Source organism: Neodiprion fabricii, chromosome 6 (assembly GCF_021155785.1).
Source record: "Neodiprion fabricii isolate iyNeoFabr1 chromosome 6, iyNeoFabr1.1, whole genome shotgun sequence".
Classification (NCBI taxonomy): domain Eukaryota; kingdom Metazoa; phylum Arthropoda; class Insecta; order Hymenoptera; family Diprionidae; genus Neodiprion; species Neodiprion fabricii.
In genome coordinates, this window is record NC_060244.1 from 28892207 (window position 1) to 28913863 (window position 21657).

The window sequence follows — 21657 nt, forward strand, 5'->3', positions numbered from 1 at the left end:
CAGCGTTTCGATTCTACGTCTACGAAAATTCAAGATTGAACGAGCAAACGAAAAGTTGTTGGAGTAATTATGAATATTAATATTATGGAATACATAGCGGTGTAGGGGGTCGAGGAGGACGAAGGCGGTCGGTGGCGGTCGGAGGTGGTTAGAGGTGTTCGGAAATGGTAGGAGGTGGTTGGCGCTGGTAGGAGGTGGCAGGGGGTGGCAGGAGGTGTTTGGTTGTGGTCGGAAGTGATCGGCGGTGGTCGCGGCGGTCGAGGACGATGAGGGTTGGGGAGGAGGTGGCGGTCCGGACCGTGGTTGACGAGGAGGACGAAGGTGGTCGGAGGTGTGAGGAGGTGGTTGACGGCGGTCGGTGGTGCTTGGTGGTTGTTGCGGTGATTGGCGGTGGACGCGGTTACGCTTCTTCCCACGGGAATGATCGATCCGATCGACATTTCTAAGTCGCAGTCGACAAGTAGTCTTACGTACTCACTTTGTACCGACTCAATCTCAAGCTTCCATACCGACATTACTTTGGCCACTATGAATGTCGGTGCGAGCCCGTTAGGTAGAATCGATAGAGCAGAACCCTCCTACGTCCCCAGGCCCATCCGGGCCCACTTGCCCGCCGCAAACTGATCACAAAAATTGACGCAGAGTATCCGTCTTTATATTATTCAGTCAACGTAAGTGCTAAATATCCAATCACGTGCTTCATCATACACTTTGCTGCTCGTTTCAAATACAAATTATGAAATAACTTGTCGGATCTGGACAGAAGGACCGAGTTTTCTTTGCGCAAGTGGGATTGCGTAAATTTCAATATTAGTAGAGTTCAGTTATGCGATAAATGAAAATAGAAAGGACGAAATTCATTGGCTTATCAGTCTTTGCGATGCTCACGACTATTCAGCTCTCTGTTCACTTCATGAGCAACAAACTGACATTTCACCGAGAAAAAATTCGGCTTCCTGTAACTAACCGTCAACAGAAAGGCTCGATCTTTTATCATTTGATCATAAAAATTTCGTTAAATCAGATAAATGCCGTCGACATAGATAGAATTGACGTCGTCGAATTGGCTCACACGGTTAATATTTTAAGATCGTCGTTCGAAATTGTACCGTCACTTACCCAAAATTAATCCAAAACTCACATGCACTGCTTGGATATATTACATATATATATACATACATACACATACATATAAACAAATACCACGCAATGCTACCGCTAATAGATTGTAGCCACAGATGTGACGCCTTCTCTTTCGGTTTGCGCAACTTAAAAACTGAATTCTTGAATAGTACTTACCTCGTCAACAATGATAAATTGTCGTATTGATTATCGGGTTGATATTTACTCAATAAGTCGCAGTGATAGTATGATGAATTTTGATGGGACTTAGTGAGCCAAAGCAGCCAAGATTCACTCCTTCCAGAGTCGCATTCGGCACTGGAACTGGAAGTTCCACGGCCTATAGCTTAATATCACACCGATAGTATCTAATACGTATATAATCGTGGATTACAGATTAGTAACTATATTGAATGACTAAGAGGAGATCAAAAACTTTTTTTGGATCAACTTCTGATGAAAATAATTCTCTTACAAGCTATTCAATAACAATGTTTATTCGCGTATATCAAACTATCTTACAGAGCATAAAAAATTGTGACGTGATCATAAAACCAATGAGGTCTTCATCGAGAATAAGTATTGTGGAATATGGAAATGCTTTATGTGTTAGGAACGGATAAAACTCCAGAAAAGGTTTAAAAGTAATAAGGTTTTCAATAAATCAGTATTAAAAGGTTATCAACAAAGCTAAACGTTGAGTTTACAGATGTTAGTACTAATAATAATAATAATAATAATGATGCATCCATTTTACTACTCAAGTTATAGACTTCGCAATAAGCAAAATTTGCAAAGTTTGAGTACAAAACACTGGATCTACAAAGAGAGAGAGAGTAATATACTAATGTATACCTATGTACGTAACGCTGACAACTGCAAATATAGCATCTTAATTTATAGTTTTGCAGTTTTATAATTAAATGGTATTAAAGGGTTATTGTTTAATTAATTATCATAATTAATTTAGCTGTGACATTTTAATTTACATAACTTATTCATCCTATATCTATATCTACAGCGCGCTTAGAACAGCTCACACGTTTACGTCGTGGCATCTTTCATATGATGAACAGGCGTTTAATTAATCTTTTTGATCTTATTCTATGTTGTTTTTTCTTTTAACGAATTTTTGTTCGTCTATTCAGTTATTTATCCAGCTGTATCATCTAAAGGTGAGTACAAAATAACTTTCAGCTCATCGAACGATCGATTAGACTAAAGTGGAGGGGTTCTAAAATATCACGCACATACAAACCATCGCGATATAATTTTATTTCCCCAGAGGTTTATTATTCCAGCTTTATTACACAATATAGAAACTCGGCGGTGGGTAGAGGTATGAAAAGATCAGTTCAAACCAAATTCGAGCAAACCGTTTTGTACTACGAGATATAATATCTAAATTATACCCCATCTGTTGCCAATTAAGTTTACAATTCAAACCTCTTCCTACCACATATGGTACGCAGCCATCCTACACCCAGTCGTACGTATATCATTATTATGTAAACCTTAGCAAACAGTTAATAATTAATAATTATTGATAAATCCGCAATGTTTTATTATTATTATTATTATTATTATTATTTTTCATTTAACATATATTTATTTTATTTCATATATATATAAAATTATACTAACTACATCAATATATACATAAAAAGGCAAATGTGAAATACCTGAATGTTTTTTATGTGTTATATTATAAAAATATGCTTTTTATTACGTTTATCAATATAATCGGTACATACTTATGTATTGTAGCAATATATCTGAGCTAATATATTCACATAATCGATTTTTTTTCTTCTTATCATACATTATATTATATTAGTACTTTGTGAACGGACGTCAGTCTCGCGTGCCAATTAAAGCAAAATAATTGCCTGTGTTGATGTTTATATTTAGAGAAAAACAAGTATTATTATATTATTGTTATTAATATTATTATTAATATTATTGTTATTTGTTTTACATCTTTCATTATCCAGGCAACACCTCAAGCATTTGCCTTTTATCAAACAACCATAATTTCTTATATTTATAATAACTGCATATAAATGCATTAATATGCATTCGATGCAACTTTAAATAATTATTATACGAATATTTCAAGTCTTGTACTTGAACAAAATTACACACATTACGTTTCATAAAGTAATGGGCATAATTTTAATTTATTTTCGTTACTTTTAAACTCGCGGTGAGTTTACTGAAGTCAATTACATTTTTCCATCTATCCGAAGAACATACTGTAGTTTCGAATATGTATACTATTCGTAGATCATTTTATTCGCATAAAACTATAAGCTTTCTTGTATTTAATATACAATTAAAGTATTCTCATAATCTAAACTTCTAAAGACAATCTCGTTAGTGTCGTTCTTTCATTGGAGAAAAGAAAATCACATCTCTTTATCAAGCATACAAACAAGACCATTTGGGAATCAATAGAACCTTGATAAAATAATTTCCCGGGTCATTGATCAATAAATTTGACTTATCCAGGTTACTTCAAGTTTTTTGCAATTATATTTTACTTTTTGTGAATTTTTGAATTAATGATCTGTCGATATCAAATACTTTACAACACCTTTCCGAACTAGTCGAAAAGATGAATTTGAAAGGGAAAAAATTCTATAATATGAGCGCTTGTTTTCATAAACTAAGACATAAAGAAGAAATCGCAGGCTAATTTGTACGTCTGATTCTTTCGACTCGACAGTTTTATCTGGATACCATTCTTGCGGCAGTATTTACAGAAGATATTGATTAAAATCATTCTACCAATTTAATTCGTTGTTTGTAAGGGTATTCGCAACATGATAAACAGTGTGAGGCGGCGTACTTCATTTCACAATCTTTATCATCTGCTGAATTTGATAAAACACGTATATATCGATAGGTATGTATATACCTACATGTATCAATATTTTCAGTGGCCACAGATTTTAACAATTACACAGTCAAGTTTCTGTTTTCATTGTGTTCAATCACTTGGTAAGAACATCTTGTATCTTTAAATTCGCTTATAGTCTCTAGAAAATTCACTCTTTGTGTTCTGGATCTGGTTTGCTTTTCGGTTCTATAGCCGAATTGTGAGGATGATGGTTATTTGTTTGATTTCTGGGCACCAAAAGAACGTTTCCATCCGCTGACTGTTGAAGGCTGTACTCGTAAGGATGATACTGATTGCCATCTGGGTCCCTAAGGGACTGGAAGATAAAAAAAAAAAACTATCGTTAGTTTTGGGACCATAAACAGGAATTCACATACTGTCCGAATGAATTCACTTTATTTTAGTACAAAGCAAAGTTGCATTGCAAATCGGATTCAGATTTTCCCCGCGTAGGTCGATAATCAGTAATAAAACGTTCAATTCACCTGAAAAACGTGACGATACAGTTGGCTGAACTTGTCCTTGACACGCTGCCTTTCTAAGAGCATAAAATCACGTTCTCGAATCAATCGCATTTTCCGGTCACGCATCTCTTTGACTTGGTCTGCCAGACTGACAATTTGGTCAAGTTTTCGTTTGCGGCAATTCTGTGCAGCGACTTTGTTCTTTCCACGTCTTCTGATATCGCGTATCAAAGATAACTGTGCCTCACTAAGATCATATTTGCTAAGACGTTCGTTGAATTCATCCATTGGTAGATTGATAATGTCGTTAACAGGGATCGGTACGTTCAATGCCCTTGCACGTTTCTCATCACGGGTCAAGTGTTCTTCTCCTTCAGACTTGCGAGCTAAAAGTATTTTTTTTTCAACAATTGATACTTGAAAATTCATGCTTAACTCAGCTTGCGAGTAAAAATATTATCAGTAGATTTCTAAACTGTTACTCTACCTTTCTTATCGCGTGACAAGCAGCGATGCATTGAACCAGAACTTTCAGCTGGCATGTGGTACGTATGGTTGTGCTGGACATGTTCGATAGCTGACCTGCCTGCAAAACAATTAGCGATTGATTAGAGTTTTTTATTCTGTTGAAAGTTGATCATTCACAAAATTTTTTATTCCAGTTCTCTTTCAAGTAATGTTGTTATACTTGGTGTTGAAAAAAAAGTATAACTGCTACTTGACTGTTGAGACTTACCAGAATGGTGACGAGAAGAGTCGAGGCTGCAACTGTACTTCATTTCGGATTGAGGACCTGCTGCGCCCTCGATGGGGCCAGAGTAAGCGTTTCCAGGTGCTCCAGCACCCACGCTTTGGCTATCGTTGTATTCATATTTAATTGGGGTTGTTGGGTGAGCAGTGGCTCCTAAGGATGAGCCTGTTATGTGAATGATAAAATTACATTAAATTAAGAGTGGAATAAACTCCAAGGTCATGCTGAAACGTCTTTGAGCACGTTACAATAAAGCTTATGCCAATTCTCAAGCAATGATTTGGTAATTAAAAATACATACCAGTGCCTTGTTCCTGGAAGTATCTCTTGGCAAACATCTGGTGTTTTTTCTGAGCTACAGGTGGCATTGCACGTTCAGATTGACATCTCGGAGACGTGCCGTTTCTTCCAGCCGCGGAATAGCTGTAGTCATACGGCATGCGGTATTTGCTGCAATGTATATTACGTCAAACGTCTGGATAAAATATTCGTCCGATTGACAGACTGGTAAAAAGAAGAAGTGTCAGAATTGGAAAGAAGAGTATTATCCACCTGGCATAATCCATCGAGTAATGAGAGTCTGCTTGAGTGTGGCTAGAGTTTGAACCAGTCTCCATCCACTCTCCGTCAGAAAGCGAGGGAACGCGTTCGCTTCCCATGCTGCTGACTGCGCTGTCGCTAGAGGCATCCATCCTTTCGTCGGTGACTCCACCAAGGGTTGTCACACCAGGAGTACCTGTCGCTGCACCTCCAGCTGACTGCACTCCAGGCAATGCGGCGGCTCCAGTTGGTCCCGAGGCGTTGTTGCTGTTGTGGTCCAACATTCGCATTGTGTACATGCCTGGAAAAAATACGAAAGCAAAATTAAATCACTAGTTCCGCAGTGCAGAGATGTACAGCGAAAAGTGGGAGGAGACGGTTAAGCATTGTTGAACCCAAAGAAAGATATTTATCCTGCAACGTTCTCCAATATTTTAACAGAATTTAAAATTCTTCATCAATGGCAGAGATAAATCTTTCAGGCACCTTTACTGAAATGATTGTATAAAACTAGTTCGAGCGATTTAAATGGAGTAGCTGTAATGGAACAAAAGGCATTTGCTCAATGTAATACTAATTATACGTATCTATGTCAATCTTTATGTGGCAAAGATGGTACAATCTAAATGCATACAGTTGAAAATATTTATATCGCTATGAGATTTTAAACAAGATTACAGATACGGACCACCAAATGGATGAAAATTTGGGCGATGAAATTCCTCCTGATTTTATTGTAGGCGATATATTTAGGCACACATATTTACATATATATATATGTATATTGTTGTCAAAATTAATTAGCGCGATTACTCACTTATTTGATATAACGGAGATAAAAAAAAAAAAATTTCGCGAACTTTCGATAAAATTTTGCTGATTCAGGTTGAATTTCAGAAACTTGCTATATTTACTCAGCGTGGACAAATTACGCGTTCGAAAGATCGCCGCGATAGTGATATGAAAAATATTTAATACGCGATAATATTGAAAGCTAATGCAACCGCCGCTAACAGTATTTTTATAACATTACAAAGTACTTTGGTAAACATAAATACCGGTTACCGAAACGGTTACCGCAAACCAAGTGAATGAATCCTACATCGTATGAGAATGACGAGACGTTAATTAAATAAAAAAAAAAAACTTCATTTCTACACGCGTTGCATTCCAGTCGAACAGATCAGTCATTGAGTCAACCGTAAATTTTGTAATAGCAGAGAAAAAAAAATAGCGGCCGCCAGATTACAACACATCTTTCATTGTTTAGCAATAGTGAGCAATCTCTGTATATAGTCATGTTCGTATGTGCATACCTATATGTATACATACACACATGCGACACGTGTATCGAGAATTGAAAGTGCGTGGATGTTTTAAGAGATAACGAAATTCCACTGGAATGATACATATCGCATCGCCTTCCGTCCGATCGCTGGTGAAATAAAAAATTCCATACAGGTTGTACGTATTTGTTTTGTTAGTTTTTTTTGTTGTTGTTTTTTTCGGGGAATGAAAGACGCTGACAACAATCGCAGCGTTATTGAAAATTTCAATTTTGAATATGTAAACAATTAAATAATGAATAAATGAAAACACGCCGCTGAAAGAAACATGCACTAAACATATGACAGAAAACAACTTTCGAGGCCTGAGTGAATGAGCCGACGCCTCGACAGCTCATATATGTATATATGTACATACATATAGACGTATATGCCTAAGGCGAAATATATTTATTATAGCGACGTTCTTTGCTCTCGTGTGGAAGTATAGGTATAAACATGCTCGCATACATACATTATAGGCATACGCTATTTTGTATATGCATACAGCACGAGTGATGGAACATAGGTATGCGTATAAGGTATATAAGGTATATAAGTATAACGTGACGCAGGGGCTAAAATTATTCTTCTTCCGACGAGTAATAAAGTTTTATAGCACTACATACTTTCAATCAAATTCTTTATCCCCCCCCCCTCATCGTCAACAGCGACAAGTCTGTCACAGTGTCTCACGTAGTTTTATCATCGTTGAATATTTCTTCACGTGCCGACCGACCATTGACTCGAAAACTTACGGTCACAGATATACTTTCAAGGGACACGTATTGCAGATATGCGCGTGAAATGATTTTACAATGACTACGACCGTGTGATTTTGATGATTCGGAGACTCTGTCTTACCCGCTCTGGCTGATGCCACGTAAACGCGTTACACCGTTTCCGGCTTTACAAAAATAACTCCTCGAGGGCATTGCAAGTCATCGTGCGTGACTTTCAAAAATTTACAAAACGATACACGTCTGAATACATGGATTGTGTCTACGCGTGTACGTACTACGACGCTGCTTGTGTCGCCGAGCGTTTCTTCGTTTACTTTCGACCTAATTAGCATGCATTATATACCTAGAGCATGTGCGCGGAGGCAACGAACGTACATCCTCCGGGTGAATTTTTTTTCACTACGATTTAACGAAAGGAGGAGATTTTCTACCCGGATAAACTATGCAGTGATATTGTATACTGTAAGTAGGCTTGAAAAAATCGGTGATGCATCTATGACGTATAATAAATGTATATATATATATATATATATATATATATATATATATATATATATAAAAGTATGCCGATGGCGGAAAAAATGTTTGAAGGAACGACGGGCGCTGTAAATTAATAGCCCGGGGGATGGATGGGATAACGATTTTAGAACGTAGTACGTTAGTTTTAAAGTACCTAATATACCTACTCGGTGAGTAAACAATGACTCCCATGGTCGCCATTCACGCTTCCTGAGAAGCGACAGCCTTCCGATATTATTTATATTGACGAATTTTAACGTCGTAATCCTCTAAATAACTGTCACAAGTTCTTAAAAGACACACCCGTGTCAAGTAATTTATACGCGTATGATAATTTTTAGTGTCCACGATCAATAATGATCGATGATATTAATCGCCCAATATGGGTGACTCGATATATTACACACACTAGCACCTGCAACAATGCAGATTAATATACAACCGACTCGGTATGACTGAGATTCGAAAAGTTAGGGAGTGAGAGATAGAGAGAGAGAGAGAGAGAGAGAGAGAGAGAGAGAGAGAGAGAGAGAGAGAGAGAGAGAGAGAGAGAGAGATACGTGGTAGGTAAAAATGAGGCAGAGTAGATAGGCAAGAAACTGGAGTGGCGAACAACAGCCGCAACAGAAATGTTCTCCCTGCAGCGTTCGAAATAGAGCAACGGTTTGGGTGTTTTTAAAAATTTTTTTCCTCTTCCAAGTTTCAAGTTTCCTCCGCCGTCCAGGTACTAAATCTCGAGTATCTTTGCCGTGTAGTAAATGCTGTAGTGTGTGTACCGATACATATTTCCCAACAGTCGATATAACCGCTGTTGTATTTATGACGTTCCTTTATAAAATATCCAGCAACGATTATTCTCGGTGTCTCCAATATAAACAGCGAATCGGTCGTCTCCTCGTGTGACGTGACTTCGCATATCAACGTAACTCCACCTCTCGACTGGCGCAGTGTTGTTGAGTCGCCGTCGAGGTTTCGGAAGCGACGATGTTGTTTGTTCCCAGAGTCTGTTTCGTTAAATTATTATCGTCGTTCCTCATATCATAATTTCTCGCAATAATCTCTCCGATGTCAACACACGAAATCGCAGGCAAGGCGAATTTTTCCACAATCGTTATACACGTGAGCACTGGTACAAAAGCTGTGAAAATGATCCTGGACTACCTCGTCCTACTCGCCGCCTCCCGTAGCGTACCCGTGCACTTGGCAATAATTGCGAATAATATTATTTTAAGAAGAATCCAAGAATACGCATGTGAGACCCGTCCGCGGCGCGAGCGAGTGCGTTAATCGCGTAATCGCGTAATCGCGAAGAGCGGTCGGTCTCGAGTTATTCGTGACTTGCCCCCGTAACGTCGCGAGCTCTAATGAAACGAATTCGAGGCACTCCGCGAGTCCTCGGCCAGTTAGACGCACACACGATTTTCTTCTCTCCCCGGAGTGATTCTGCCGCGGTCGCGCGCCGATAACGTTCGCGTATAGTATAACACAGCGACGCCTCTCTTGTCCCCGCGTATATGCCAAGTGGGGAAAAAAAATGCACTTGCCGTATAATACACGTACATACGTACATACGTCGTGCTTTACCGATAAGACGATTAATATACGGCTCCGCGTCACTTCGCCGCCGCACCCACGAGCCAGACTTTAACCGAGTAATTTAATCGTTCTTTCTTGCGGCGGACCGCAGCGCGAAACTTTTACGGAGATTCTTTTTTCAACGATACATCAACCGGTCGGAATATCTGCGGGTGCGGTGTTATAAAATTACCTACCGTATGCATGCTTTCGACGCGCGCGCGACTTTACGATCTTTTCTTTTTTTTTTTTTTTTCTTCCAACACGCGTCGCCAAGTATAATTTCGCGGCAATATCGCCCCATAATTCGAACACGATCGCACCTATGTGTATACGTGTATATACGCGACGTGCGAGTTGCGAATGTTTCCGATAGGGGAACACGTAGCTCGATCTATTTGATCAGAGAATCAGCAGGCGAGAGATATATAAATCCTTACGTAACCGAAGATCAAGACGCCGGCCGCGTTCGGGGAGAACTGACATGACGGTGTCTCGGAAACGTCATTCGATGCGGTTCACTTTGGTCTTGGACTATTTTATTTTTTTCCACGTCCCTTCTTTCTTCAGGCTGCAATCGTCAGAATTCCCGATTGATAAAATGTTGTTCCATCCGGCGTGTTTTATTTCGCATGCCTTATTTCGCGCTACTCAATCTCGATTTCATTCGTTTCAAACATTTCTCATGCATACAAGAAACATCGTACAGTGATATTTTATACTTTTCTTCTTCTCTGTTTCTACACTCGCACCTCTTTACGACTAGGTTTGTTTCAAAGTGTACACATACATTGGTATTATTATTAACAGAAAAACGTACCGGTTGACTATCGTGCCTTGTCTGTATAAAAATACACCAGAGCACTCGTATCTGGGTAGGAAGAACACGAACGGCTGAACGAAAATTAGCGCTCAAGAGCACAGAAGGCTATCTCTCTAGTTTTTATTTTTTATTTCAGTATTTCAGGTTTATTCGTTCACTGATATTAGTCACGACGAGGAAATTGTAATATAATACGGACCGGTCGAAAACAAGTTATACATATCTACGGATATCCAATTTTCGGTATTTCAGAACAGGCATTAATTCTTCTTCGAAGCAATGTACCTGGAAATTTAACACGAATATCGATCATCAAATCCTCCGTTTTATCGAAATATGTCCATATAATTCGCTTGTCAACCGTACTGTACGGAGGTTGGTAAAAAAAAGAAGAGTTATTTCCGTTGCAATTAGCTACAGGTTTTCTTACAAAATTTATACAATAATTGGGAAATTTCTATGCTTTTTTCACAATACATGTTCCTAGACATTAGCTGGTCGCGCATATAATGTAAAATTTTCCATGCTGATTCTGATCATGATACCGACGTGATTGTTATCCCTTTATGCGACCATTCCTATGATACGGAATGATTAATTTACCGTGTACAAAATATACAATACACATGTCTACATCAATTTCTTTTAATATTTACTACGAAACATGCGTCGTGCATCACGTACCACGTACGCATCTCTATACACATAAATGTGTATATATAATATTATTCAGGCTGAGAATAGGAGGAGCAGTAGCAGCCCGTCACTGGGTATTAAACTGTTTACACTCGAGACGTATGGTTTTATCTTATCGTCACATGTAGCAACGTGACACTGATAAGGGTCTTTTACGCTTTTTAGCAATCATCATCGGCATGCAGAATAATTTCATTTCACTTGAATTTTTCTTCTTTTTTTCTTCCACGCAATCGTTAAGTCGTCTACCTTGGATCACAATACATATTTTTATGAATATTTTTCACATAGTACGCTCAGTCTACAGAAATTCATCCGGACGAGGCAGAAGTATGATTTAATTAAGAATATTATTTATTTTACACAGGAAAATGATAAATTAAAATAAATCGTCGAGTTTTATGAAAACATGAGACGACATTGAGGAAAGGAAATCTGACCGAGATCAATCGATATTAAAATTTCGTCAGCGGCAAAAGTATAAAGGACGGTATTTAATTCGATTCCAACCTTATGCAGCCTTGCGGTCTCTCAAAGTGCCGAGGTCTACGATACGTGTAATGTATATAGTAAGTCTCTGATAGCGTCACCTACATGTATACTTTTGTTATTCGACTTAATCATTTTCAAGGGCTGTTATCTTCTTCACATCCGGATCACTTCGGTATCAAGCCGACAATGAGTAGATATTCGCGTTGCTTCTTTTTCCCCCGGTTTCATTCACAGCAACATATGATAAATCCGCACACATAACTACACGTTATTTTGCAAAAAAAGAATCTTTTTATACTCCATGATGTGATTATTGAAAAAATAGTACATGTCCCGGGATTTGTACGTATTTAATTATTATTACGATGATATTTTTCAGTTGCTTCAATGTGAATTTTTAGTCGCACAATACCGCGATACTTGTAATATTTAACAGTGAGTAAAATCGTTTCACGCACGTATTGATGTCGTATTATGGAATTGAAAAAAAATTTGCATGAAAATAGAGAAATTTAAATTCAATGCCGTTACAGAAACCTGCGGTACTGTCTAGATTTGAGATAAGAAGTAATATTTCACCCGACAGTAATAAGTGAATTAATTATAATTTTGATAAATATCATTTGATTATTTGACTAGAGAATCGCGTGCAAAATGTTTTGCGTCACCGTTACATTTTCGCCCGAGCGATTTCTGATTATACGTCAACATTGTGCATACACGTGCGGCGAATCACGTAGGTACATGAATATATCTCGTATATAATATCAGCTGAGTCATACATCGAGAGAGGACTTTGCAGCGCAGAGTGATCTGTGATACGCCTAAGGATTAATCTGTGCCTATTAAAGAATTTCTGCCTTACACGTACGTCGTCCAATTAAAACAGTTTTCAATCCGCGTGAATATGCGACAATAATCGATTCTCAATCGGTTAAAAATCCATACAACAAACGGTGCAGTCCATATTCAGAATTGTTAGGTTTCAACCGATATAAAAAAAATAGTTGCCTTTCGAATTTCTGTTCGGTGTAAAAAATTCTCACGATTCCCCGATAAATGATGGATTTTTAAGCAGGAAAATCTAAAATGACAGAAGTAGGTATACTTTCGATTTCGACTCACGGACAAGGATGGTACAAGCTGCGCAGGATTCGTAGCTTCTCGACAAGTATCGTACACGGCACTTGTCTTGCTTACTTACGTACATATAGTCAGATGTTGTGCGTGCATTTACAATATGGTCATAAGTGATCGCAAACAACGGGTAACCTCATTTGCGTATACGATGGCGATAAACAAATATTTGAATATAAATCTTTACGAAGACGTCAAGACGGAGTGGTCGGGTAAGGTTGGGAGGACCGGAGAAAAATAACGATAATGTCTGGTCTGAAAATTGAATCAAATTAATGTAGTATTATGCAGTTCACCTAGCGGTGGGAAGAAATCTCGTTGCAAAAATTGATACGTTTTGCATAGAACGAAAGGGGGTACGGTCGAATATAAAAAGAAACATAGTATAGGTGTATAACAGAGCGGAATTGTACGAAGATAGATAAGGCAAGAAACTGAGATGACGGTCTGACGGTAGGTATAAAGGGAACTGAAAGAGAAGAACTTGGTCGGAGGTTCGGTGTTTCACTGCGGCAGATAACACGCGGTCGGAACTCGATATTCAAGGTGGTTTTCGCTTACTCCGCGTCTTTGGCTGCACAACGCTGCAGTGACGGATTACCGGGAACCGGAATCATCGGCTAATCAGAAATTCGTTGCAATTAATTCTTTTCTCGAGCAACGTACTGTACACGTGTACGTATAAAGACACGCATAGCGCGCTTGCGTCGTTTTCCCTTGACGAAGATTACCGCTAAAATAATGAGTTCCGTTCAATGCCGAGGCACGTTTCGACGGCTGACGAACAATCGCAGATTACACGTTTACGGACGATAATCTTTGCCGCTTTTCCATAATATTCGCATACGGCAGGCACACTGCTGCGCAATTTTCACCATGTGAAAAATAAAACGTGGTTCTACGTGCGCGCGTGTAGGTGCTACGCGAGCACGTGAACGACGTTTACACATTGATATACGGCATATTACGGATCGCCACGTTGAGGTATCCGTGTAACATACGTCAAGATGTTTATTTGTCGATATCGATGGCATATATGATACATACAACGAGAGTCAGAGAGTCACGTTGAAACGACAAAAGATCAAAACTGTCGGATTATTTATCACCTACGTGACTCACGTGACTCGAATCAGGGTGCTCATTATACACCACTGTATTAGGAATGTGAAAAAGTAACCTTGACGAGGGAGAAAAAACGAAATAAAATCTCGCTGAAAGAAGTCGCTGTTGCTGGATGCGTGAAAAATAATCGGCTCCTTCGGTTCCTTTGGAATAATTTCACATCGTGTCTTTCTGCTCTCTTGTTTCATCTCCTATTCTAAGGTTACGACGATACGCTTTGCAAAACGATATGTGTAATAAGGTACATATACATTGAAGCTGAAGCTGAAGCTGACGGTGAAACCCGAAGTGAGGCGAGGCGATTCGAGGAAGTTGGCGGGCTTTTTTCTACAACGTGATGTACGTGCAACTTGTATATGCAGGCGGTAACTATGACGTATTGCGTATGTATACTCCCAGCAACGTGTGACACGCAAGCTCTTTGTGAACGGATCACGTCACGTGACGCCGAAAAAAACCACGCGACTCGTACGCTCAACTCGACTCAACTCAACGAAAGAAACCAGATTTCTGAGTCAGTCTCATCGCCGGGCAGCCAGCAGCGTAGCTTAAATGACTCTTCGGCCGCGTTTATCCGTCTCAAATAATATATTATAATATATGATAATATGCAAGTACGTATGATATTTGCACGTCTTCGTAGGCTTGCCGAAAACTGCGTTCAACTGTGTAATAATATGCATAAGCAGGTAAAATGAAATAACGCTTCGGCGATAACAATTAGCCTATTCGCTGAATGAGAATCGTACGATCGAGACGAGAATCGAGTTACAATAATTGCACGTAGTTAATTTCCCTCCCCCCACTTCACCGATTCCCGTCCACGTTGCTGCGGTGTCCTGTTCTCACGCGCTATTTTCGTCGTTTATACTTACTATTCTTTTTTTATTTTTTTATTTTTTATTTTTTTTTTTTCCCCCTCAACCACCGCCGGCGAAATTTCGTGATCGTCACTGAAAATCTGCTGACGTTTGTTAGTTATTAGACGTGGAGTAGGAGGAAGAGAAGGAGAGAGAGAAAGAAAGAAGGGAAAAAAAACCCCGTTCGTAGACAAATTCTTGTGTCGTACGACGCGTGACGCAACGTGTGTAACCCGAGTAGCTTGTGTCTCTATGGGTCTTACGATGTAAATACGAAGCTAGACACTTACGTGTATTAATCGTACTTACGTCCCACCGACGCCCTGAATATACCCAACCATGAAGACTCGCGTGATTCGAATGAAAATACCGATCCAAGTGTATATCCGTCGATACGTGTACTAATACGCGTATGTATGTCGTTTATTAGTTGTCTCGATGATATCCGGTCTTGAGTGAGAAGTAAAGAAATTGCCCGAGAGAAGTGAAACCTGCTGCTAATTAGTTGTAGTTATAGAGATAAATTATTAGTGTTTATTTTTCTTTTGCATTCAAGAAGAAATAATAATTGGTAATAGCAAGGATGCGGGTATGATCTGAAATGAAAAATATGGTAGCGTTGCGAAAATAAAACTAGGGATAGACAAGCATAGGGCAGCGTTACGAGAATTCAGCAGCATCGTTGCTGCGTCGTTTCAAACCCTCCACCCCTAATAAATCGGTCATAATTGTTGCCCCCTCAAGAAAGATGTTTGACTTAAAAAATTGAATCAGCGTGGAGTAAGCTTATTAATTTTACGTGCCGACGTACATTGTATACGTCAGCAAAACGCTAATCGTCGCAGGTGGAATTGTCTCGTACCCCATTCGGTTTCCATTCATTCCTTTATCTATCCCACCCACCATCGTCAATTGGCATTGACAAACGACGATTGAATCGAAACAACTGTATCAACTGTACATTTTATGAATGATAAAGTACAGTCGGTATAAATATTTTTCCACGCGCTCATCAGGTACAACTGATTGCGTGTGGCTACAAACAGCAGCGATCAACGATTAACCTGTTGCCTGCATACATATACATATACGTACATACATACGTTATATCTTACCGTTGGTTCCATTGAAGGCGGTAGACATATCCAGCCCCATACTTTCATATATTATAATACACATACGTGTATATTATTATGGGATAGTAAAAGTCTGACCGGGTTAAATTCACCGTGGATATGCCCGTAAATATCATACTTTGCCACTGTCTCTACGCGTGATGTTATTTATTGGCATGTCGTTTAGAAATTTTATAATATTAGGATTTCCTTTTCTCGTCTTGATGGCATATATCTTAGTTTCTTCGTAGTACGGTTAAACAATACAAATGTTTTTCACACTTGAGTTTTGACATGATAATGCATTCTTTCACCATCGTTATATAAGCCTATTATACAAATGATCTGCAGTTTTTACAATCCACCGTTGTTACAATCCGTGATTAACTCGTTACGACGACGAACGACGCGATGTTTTTATTAGTCGGATCACATCCCCGGTTAATATGATTATAAACGTTTGATACGAACGTACTCTGTGTCGATGGAAACGTATAGACGCGCCTGCGTAATTTATGTACTATAAACACCTAATCGTTCTCGATATCTTGAGCAATTAACGACGGCATTTATTACGCTAGGAAAATCGTCAAAGATGGCGAATTTTTTTCTAGGCACAAAATAATTAGGTAAATTTACAATCAGAAGACGATTGATCTAGAATTGTACATTACGTATGTACGTAATGTGAACTGTACACGTATATATAATGCGTGGGTGAATAATCACTCGGTATCATAGCTCTTCAAAGTTCAATCATTCTGTTCTCATTTTCAGCTTATCTTGCAAGCGACAGCGCTATAAACTGACTCGGTTGATTCTAACAAATACGTTATTTTGTATCCACCTTTTTTTTTATGTACGTTTTATACGCTGGAGAAATAGCATCTAATTTATGCGGCGATAAAGAAAAATGGAAGTCATATGTACATATATATGTACCAACGTATGCATAATTCTAGAATTCACGCTGCATGTGCTTTGACCTCTGGAATTACAGAAGCAGTTACATACATTTAATATACAATGTATTGTATTTAAACGAAATTCAGTCAGGAATTTCTGCCCGACGCACGATACGCGAGTCACTTAATAATCTTTCTTGTAAACACTCGATTTTATTATATATTCACCGACAAGCATTTGAATATCTGTTAATGCACGAGTATTCCTTGTTTTAATTATTTTTTTCCGGCTTGTGTATGACGGGGCGAAAACTGCCAAGGGTCCAGTTTTTGCAACCGCGTCAATGTACCGTGTATTATGTACACATACATACGTCTGAGGTATTCCCAGAAGTCGTGATGATGAAAAAAGTTATCGCGAGATTTTATTGCGGGTGCTTATCTTCATTGCTCCAGAAAAGGTTAAGCTGAAATTATGGCAAAATCTTGAGGAAATAAAAGAGAAGGAAAAATATAATGATAATGCCGAATATATTGAACGAAACTGTCGACTGTTTATATTTATATAAATGTGCGAAGTACTATTCTGTCACTAATTAATGAATCCAGATTGTGATAACATCTAATCTTGTTATCAGGTAATAGATATAAGTGACGGGGTTAAGGGGAGGAAACTTGCAACTTGTTTCACCGCTAGTCGAAAAGTCAGGGACTGCAAACTGTAAACGTATAACTGTCGTGAAAAAAGATCAATGCATGATGCATTCGCCAAGTGCATAGCGATAAGACTGCAGTTGACGAGTTTTTGCAACTTATCGCATCGAGTTAATGAAATGAGAGAGAGAGAGAGAGAGAGAGAGAATATGAAGTTTACGAGGAAATAATCAGTGCCCATAATTTATCACGAGAAAAATAATAGATCTTTCGAAACATCAACGGCGGTTTTACAGCGCCGTTAATACGTAGAGGATATTATACGTAAATTTTTATTTGAGTATGCGTGGAGTGTACGCATTTATGTACCTACAATATTTGGCGGATGTGGATTATAAGTTCCGAGTAACGAATCACGGGGTAAGTTGATCCAACTGATTGTAAGACTACGGTAAACGCCGTAAAAGCTATTGGTATAATAATGTCTTTGAAGGAAATTAAAAAAACATTTATTTTCGACGAGATTTTGTTGAAGATTATAATCCGGAAAAACTGTACGATATAAGTATAAATAAATTTATAGCACATATAGATGGCGAAACTGCGCGGAATTTGTATGTATATTTCTGAGAGATGTCTGAAAAAGGCGATCAATGTTGGTGTACGTAATTCAACGTTTTCAATCGACTCTCTTTCGAAGTTTAATCGGCCAAGAGTTTCGCTGATAAGTCGTTAAAATTTTTGTCACAGAGTAATTCTACGTCATCGATCATGCAAGCAGGCAACTATTCGTATTACACTTATTGTTAATTCTGCACGATAATACCTACGTGTGAATGATCGGGTGGAACCGGAGATCTCGATACGATTACGCAATATCAATTGCAGAAATTAGGGTCACTGATTATCGCGATTAAGCGAACGATACAGAATTAGCCAGAGCCGATCGTTGAGCGGTATCGTGTTCCGTTACAATTCAATAACGAGCGTCGTTTCTATTTCTTGAAAGTAAGCGAAGGGCGAAAAAAAAACGCCGACGGAGGTTTAGATTTATGGTAAATTAACAAAGGGAAATATTCGGAGGGTCTGCGGAGCCTTGGACAGATTCCGCATGGCCAGAGCCAACTTTTGTATACCCTCCCAATTGCCCTTCAAGAGGCACTTCGCATCCCAATCTGTACGCACGCACATTGCAATGCCAGAAACCGAAGGAACGTATATTTTTGTGGGTGCCTGGAAGCAGACCGAGAAACGCAGAGCACGGTTTCACTTTCAAGTGGCTGATGGGACGGACACGCTTTGTTTAAAAATCCCAAGTAAGTACATAAACCGTAGTTTTCCCATAACCCAAACACTGAATGATTTTCGCTATGCCCTGCAGTGGACGGTAGATAAGGAGAAAAGAAAACGTTCCTTCTTTGGTTCCTCCATGTTGTTATTATTACCATACCGCACTTCTCTTCAATTTCCGGCAATAAAAAGGCCTGCTTATACGGGTTTGAAATTCTGCCGTTACTTTTTACGACGCAGTTGGTTGAATTTTTTGATAATTTAGTTTACTGTAGAAGTGGGTGCCAATAATCCTACCCAGATTATACATACGGACACTGGTTGACCAGACGAACGAGATTTTGCGACACGTTTTTAACAAACACCGCAATTGCGGTAATAAAGTGTGAATGCTAAAACGTGGGAATTAAGTTTATCGATGGTTGAACGATTTTGCATAGAATTCTGTGTCACCCACGATCAACCTTGTGTGCAACACCAAAAATAACGAAGCGTTATCGAGTAAGCCGCGACTTTGGTTGGTTCATTGCGCACTTTATCATCATTCGCCTCATGTTTGTAAAAGTTATTCTCCTGTAAACGTGAGTATAAAGTAATTAGAATTTCCGGGTTAAAATACGCTTATGATTTTAAGCACAGAGTGCAACGGTAAAATACGTTTTTTGTGATTTTATTAGATTGATGGCCATTTACTCAATTGTTAAGATCGATGATACGCTGATTAAACTGGGGATGCGAAGATGTTACTTCGACACCAAATTTCAACTTTTTACATCGAACATAGCGATCCTGTTAATGAAGTCACCGCCCGCGTTCACCACTTCACCAGTCAACGATGGGACTGCAGTAACAACTCGCGCTCTGTCATTTGGCCAACCGCAAGTAGCGAGTGTGTGCGAAATACTGAATAATTTTAACGTTCCAGGCGATGAGAGTTTGTGAATACAGTCCGCGCAGTGGAATAATATTTTAACTATAGATCTACCTATGCGTGAAGGATTCGGAGACCGATCGGTGCCGCAATTACATTCATATTCGATTTATAAAAGATACGCAATGTTGCACGACACTACTTATGGTTGACAGCTGTTCAAACGATATTATTATACTAATAATATAACGCGTTGTAATAATACATACATGTCGATGACCGAATCAGAAGCTTAATAAACCGGCTGAGACCCCATTTATTGAACTTTGAAACAAATTCTCAATATTTTAATAAATTCATGCTGTTACAAATTAACTATCATCGCAAGTATAGAATAGTGTTAAAATAACTAATTGAAAAATACAGAGCCATTGCCTGCCCTATAAAAAAAATATATGTATTTTCTGATAACGGCGTTGACCGATATCTTACTTTTCATTCTCGCAAAAACATCAGACTGCCAGCTATTGTCACAGTTATGAGAATATGCAAATGGCTAACGCTGTGCTTGGTGCTCGTTATATAGTAACAACAACAACAACATATTATAGTTTCTCCTTGTTTAAGTATATATATATCGAATGATTTCCCATGCAGTACAATCATAATACGATAATCAGCAAGTTTGTATGCAACGTGAGGCTGGTACTCGCAGTTCTCTTGACGTGCTGTAAGCTTCAGCTGAAAAGGTCACGAGGATATCTGTGGTTAAAGATAGCGACAATGTATTGCCGCTTGGAATAATCGCGTAGGCACTTTGAAACGAGAGCTCCAATAACTTCGGCGATATGGGAATAAAAAATACGCGAGAGGAAAAGTGAACATGAGGAGACATATTTTTTTTTCTTTCAATCAAAGACGCTGCATTCACCCACATTGTTTGCAATACCGTAAGCGGCGTATACTTATCGTGTACAGATTTCGAGTAACGACTGTACCTACAATCTTCGCCTTACCGAGACTTTGATGTGGTTACTATTTGCATATGCGCAACATCCCAACAAACATAGAACTGCAAGGACATTGCGGCCTGCGAAGCGCATTGTAAAATAGTACTGGCAATGAGTCAGCATTTTATGTATGTACGACAGTACTTCTACTGTTGCCGTGCAGTGCTTCTCATGAAAGATAAAAATATGAATTACTTAATATGACCCTCCCCCACCCCCCGATCCTCCCCCGCCGCCGCCGTCGCTTGCCTCTCCAAAATTAATGGCCCGTTACCAGTTCAGTTAAGGATACCCACACATGATTCTGGGTACATAATCTATGTTACGTGTGATACGTATTCATACAATATAGACCAATTCGCGTAAAGCTGTTCAAATAATTGTAAACAGATATCGTTCGCTCGTCTCTGCCTATTTTTTCCTCCAAACGCTACGTGAAATTGTGGAAAAACGTTATATCATTCTTTGCATTACGTTGTTTAATCCAGAATTCAAATGCCAATGGAATAGTTTTGGGGCTCACTGTTTTACGCTTATATTACAGATGTTAAATCGTGTGTGAATGTAAATATATCGATAAAAATTGAATGATATATTATGCTCGATTTTATCTTTAATGGTTTAATTTTCTTGTTTTTACAAAAATTTGCGTGATGTTATACAGAAATAAAGCATAAAATATAAGACAACTGATTCGTAGATCTGAGCTGTTATGAATATTTGACCAAATTTACGAAA

The 21657-nt window shown here is 38.7% G+C and overlaps 1 protein-coding gene and 1 long non-coding RNA gene across 9 annotated transcripts in view; one reads left to right on the forward strand and one right to left on the reverse strand.

Moving 5' to 3' along the window:
• Positions 1 to 2390: 2390 nt before the first annotated feature.
• Positions 2391 to 21657, reverse strand: part of LOC124185279 (segmentation protein cap'n'collar) — a 119530-nt gene continuing 100263 nt past the window's right edge. For all 8 annotated transcript variants that reach the window (XM_046575868.1, XM_046575866.1, XM_046575865.1 and 5 more), the window contains exons 8-13: positions 5792 to 6080; positions 5541 to 5689; positions 5225 to 5404; positions 4976 to 5074; positions 4510 to 4874; positions 2391 to 4340 (exon numbers count right to left, since the gene is read on the reverse strand). In XM_046575868.1, the coding sequence (XP_046431824.1) occupies positions 4173 to 4340; positions 4510 to 4874; positions 4976 to 5074; positions 5225 to 5404; positions 5541 to 5689; positions 5792 to 6080 (1250 nt within the window). In that variant the 3' untranslated portion in view covers positions 2391 to 4172. The remainder of the gene's footprint in view (positions 4341 to 4509; positions 4875 to 4975; positions 5075 to 5224; positions 5405 to 5540; positions 5690 to 5791; positions 6081 to 21657) is intronic.
• Positions 18937 to 21650, forward strand: LOC124185283. Its single transcript, XR_006871363.1, has 3 exons — positions 18937 to 19064; positions 19479 to 19619; positions 19716 to 21650. It is a non-coding gene; the product is annotated as an uncharacterized LOC124185283 (long non-coding RNA).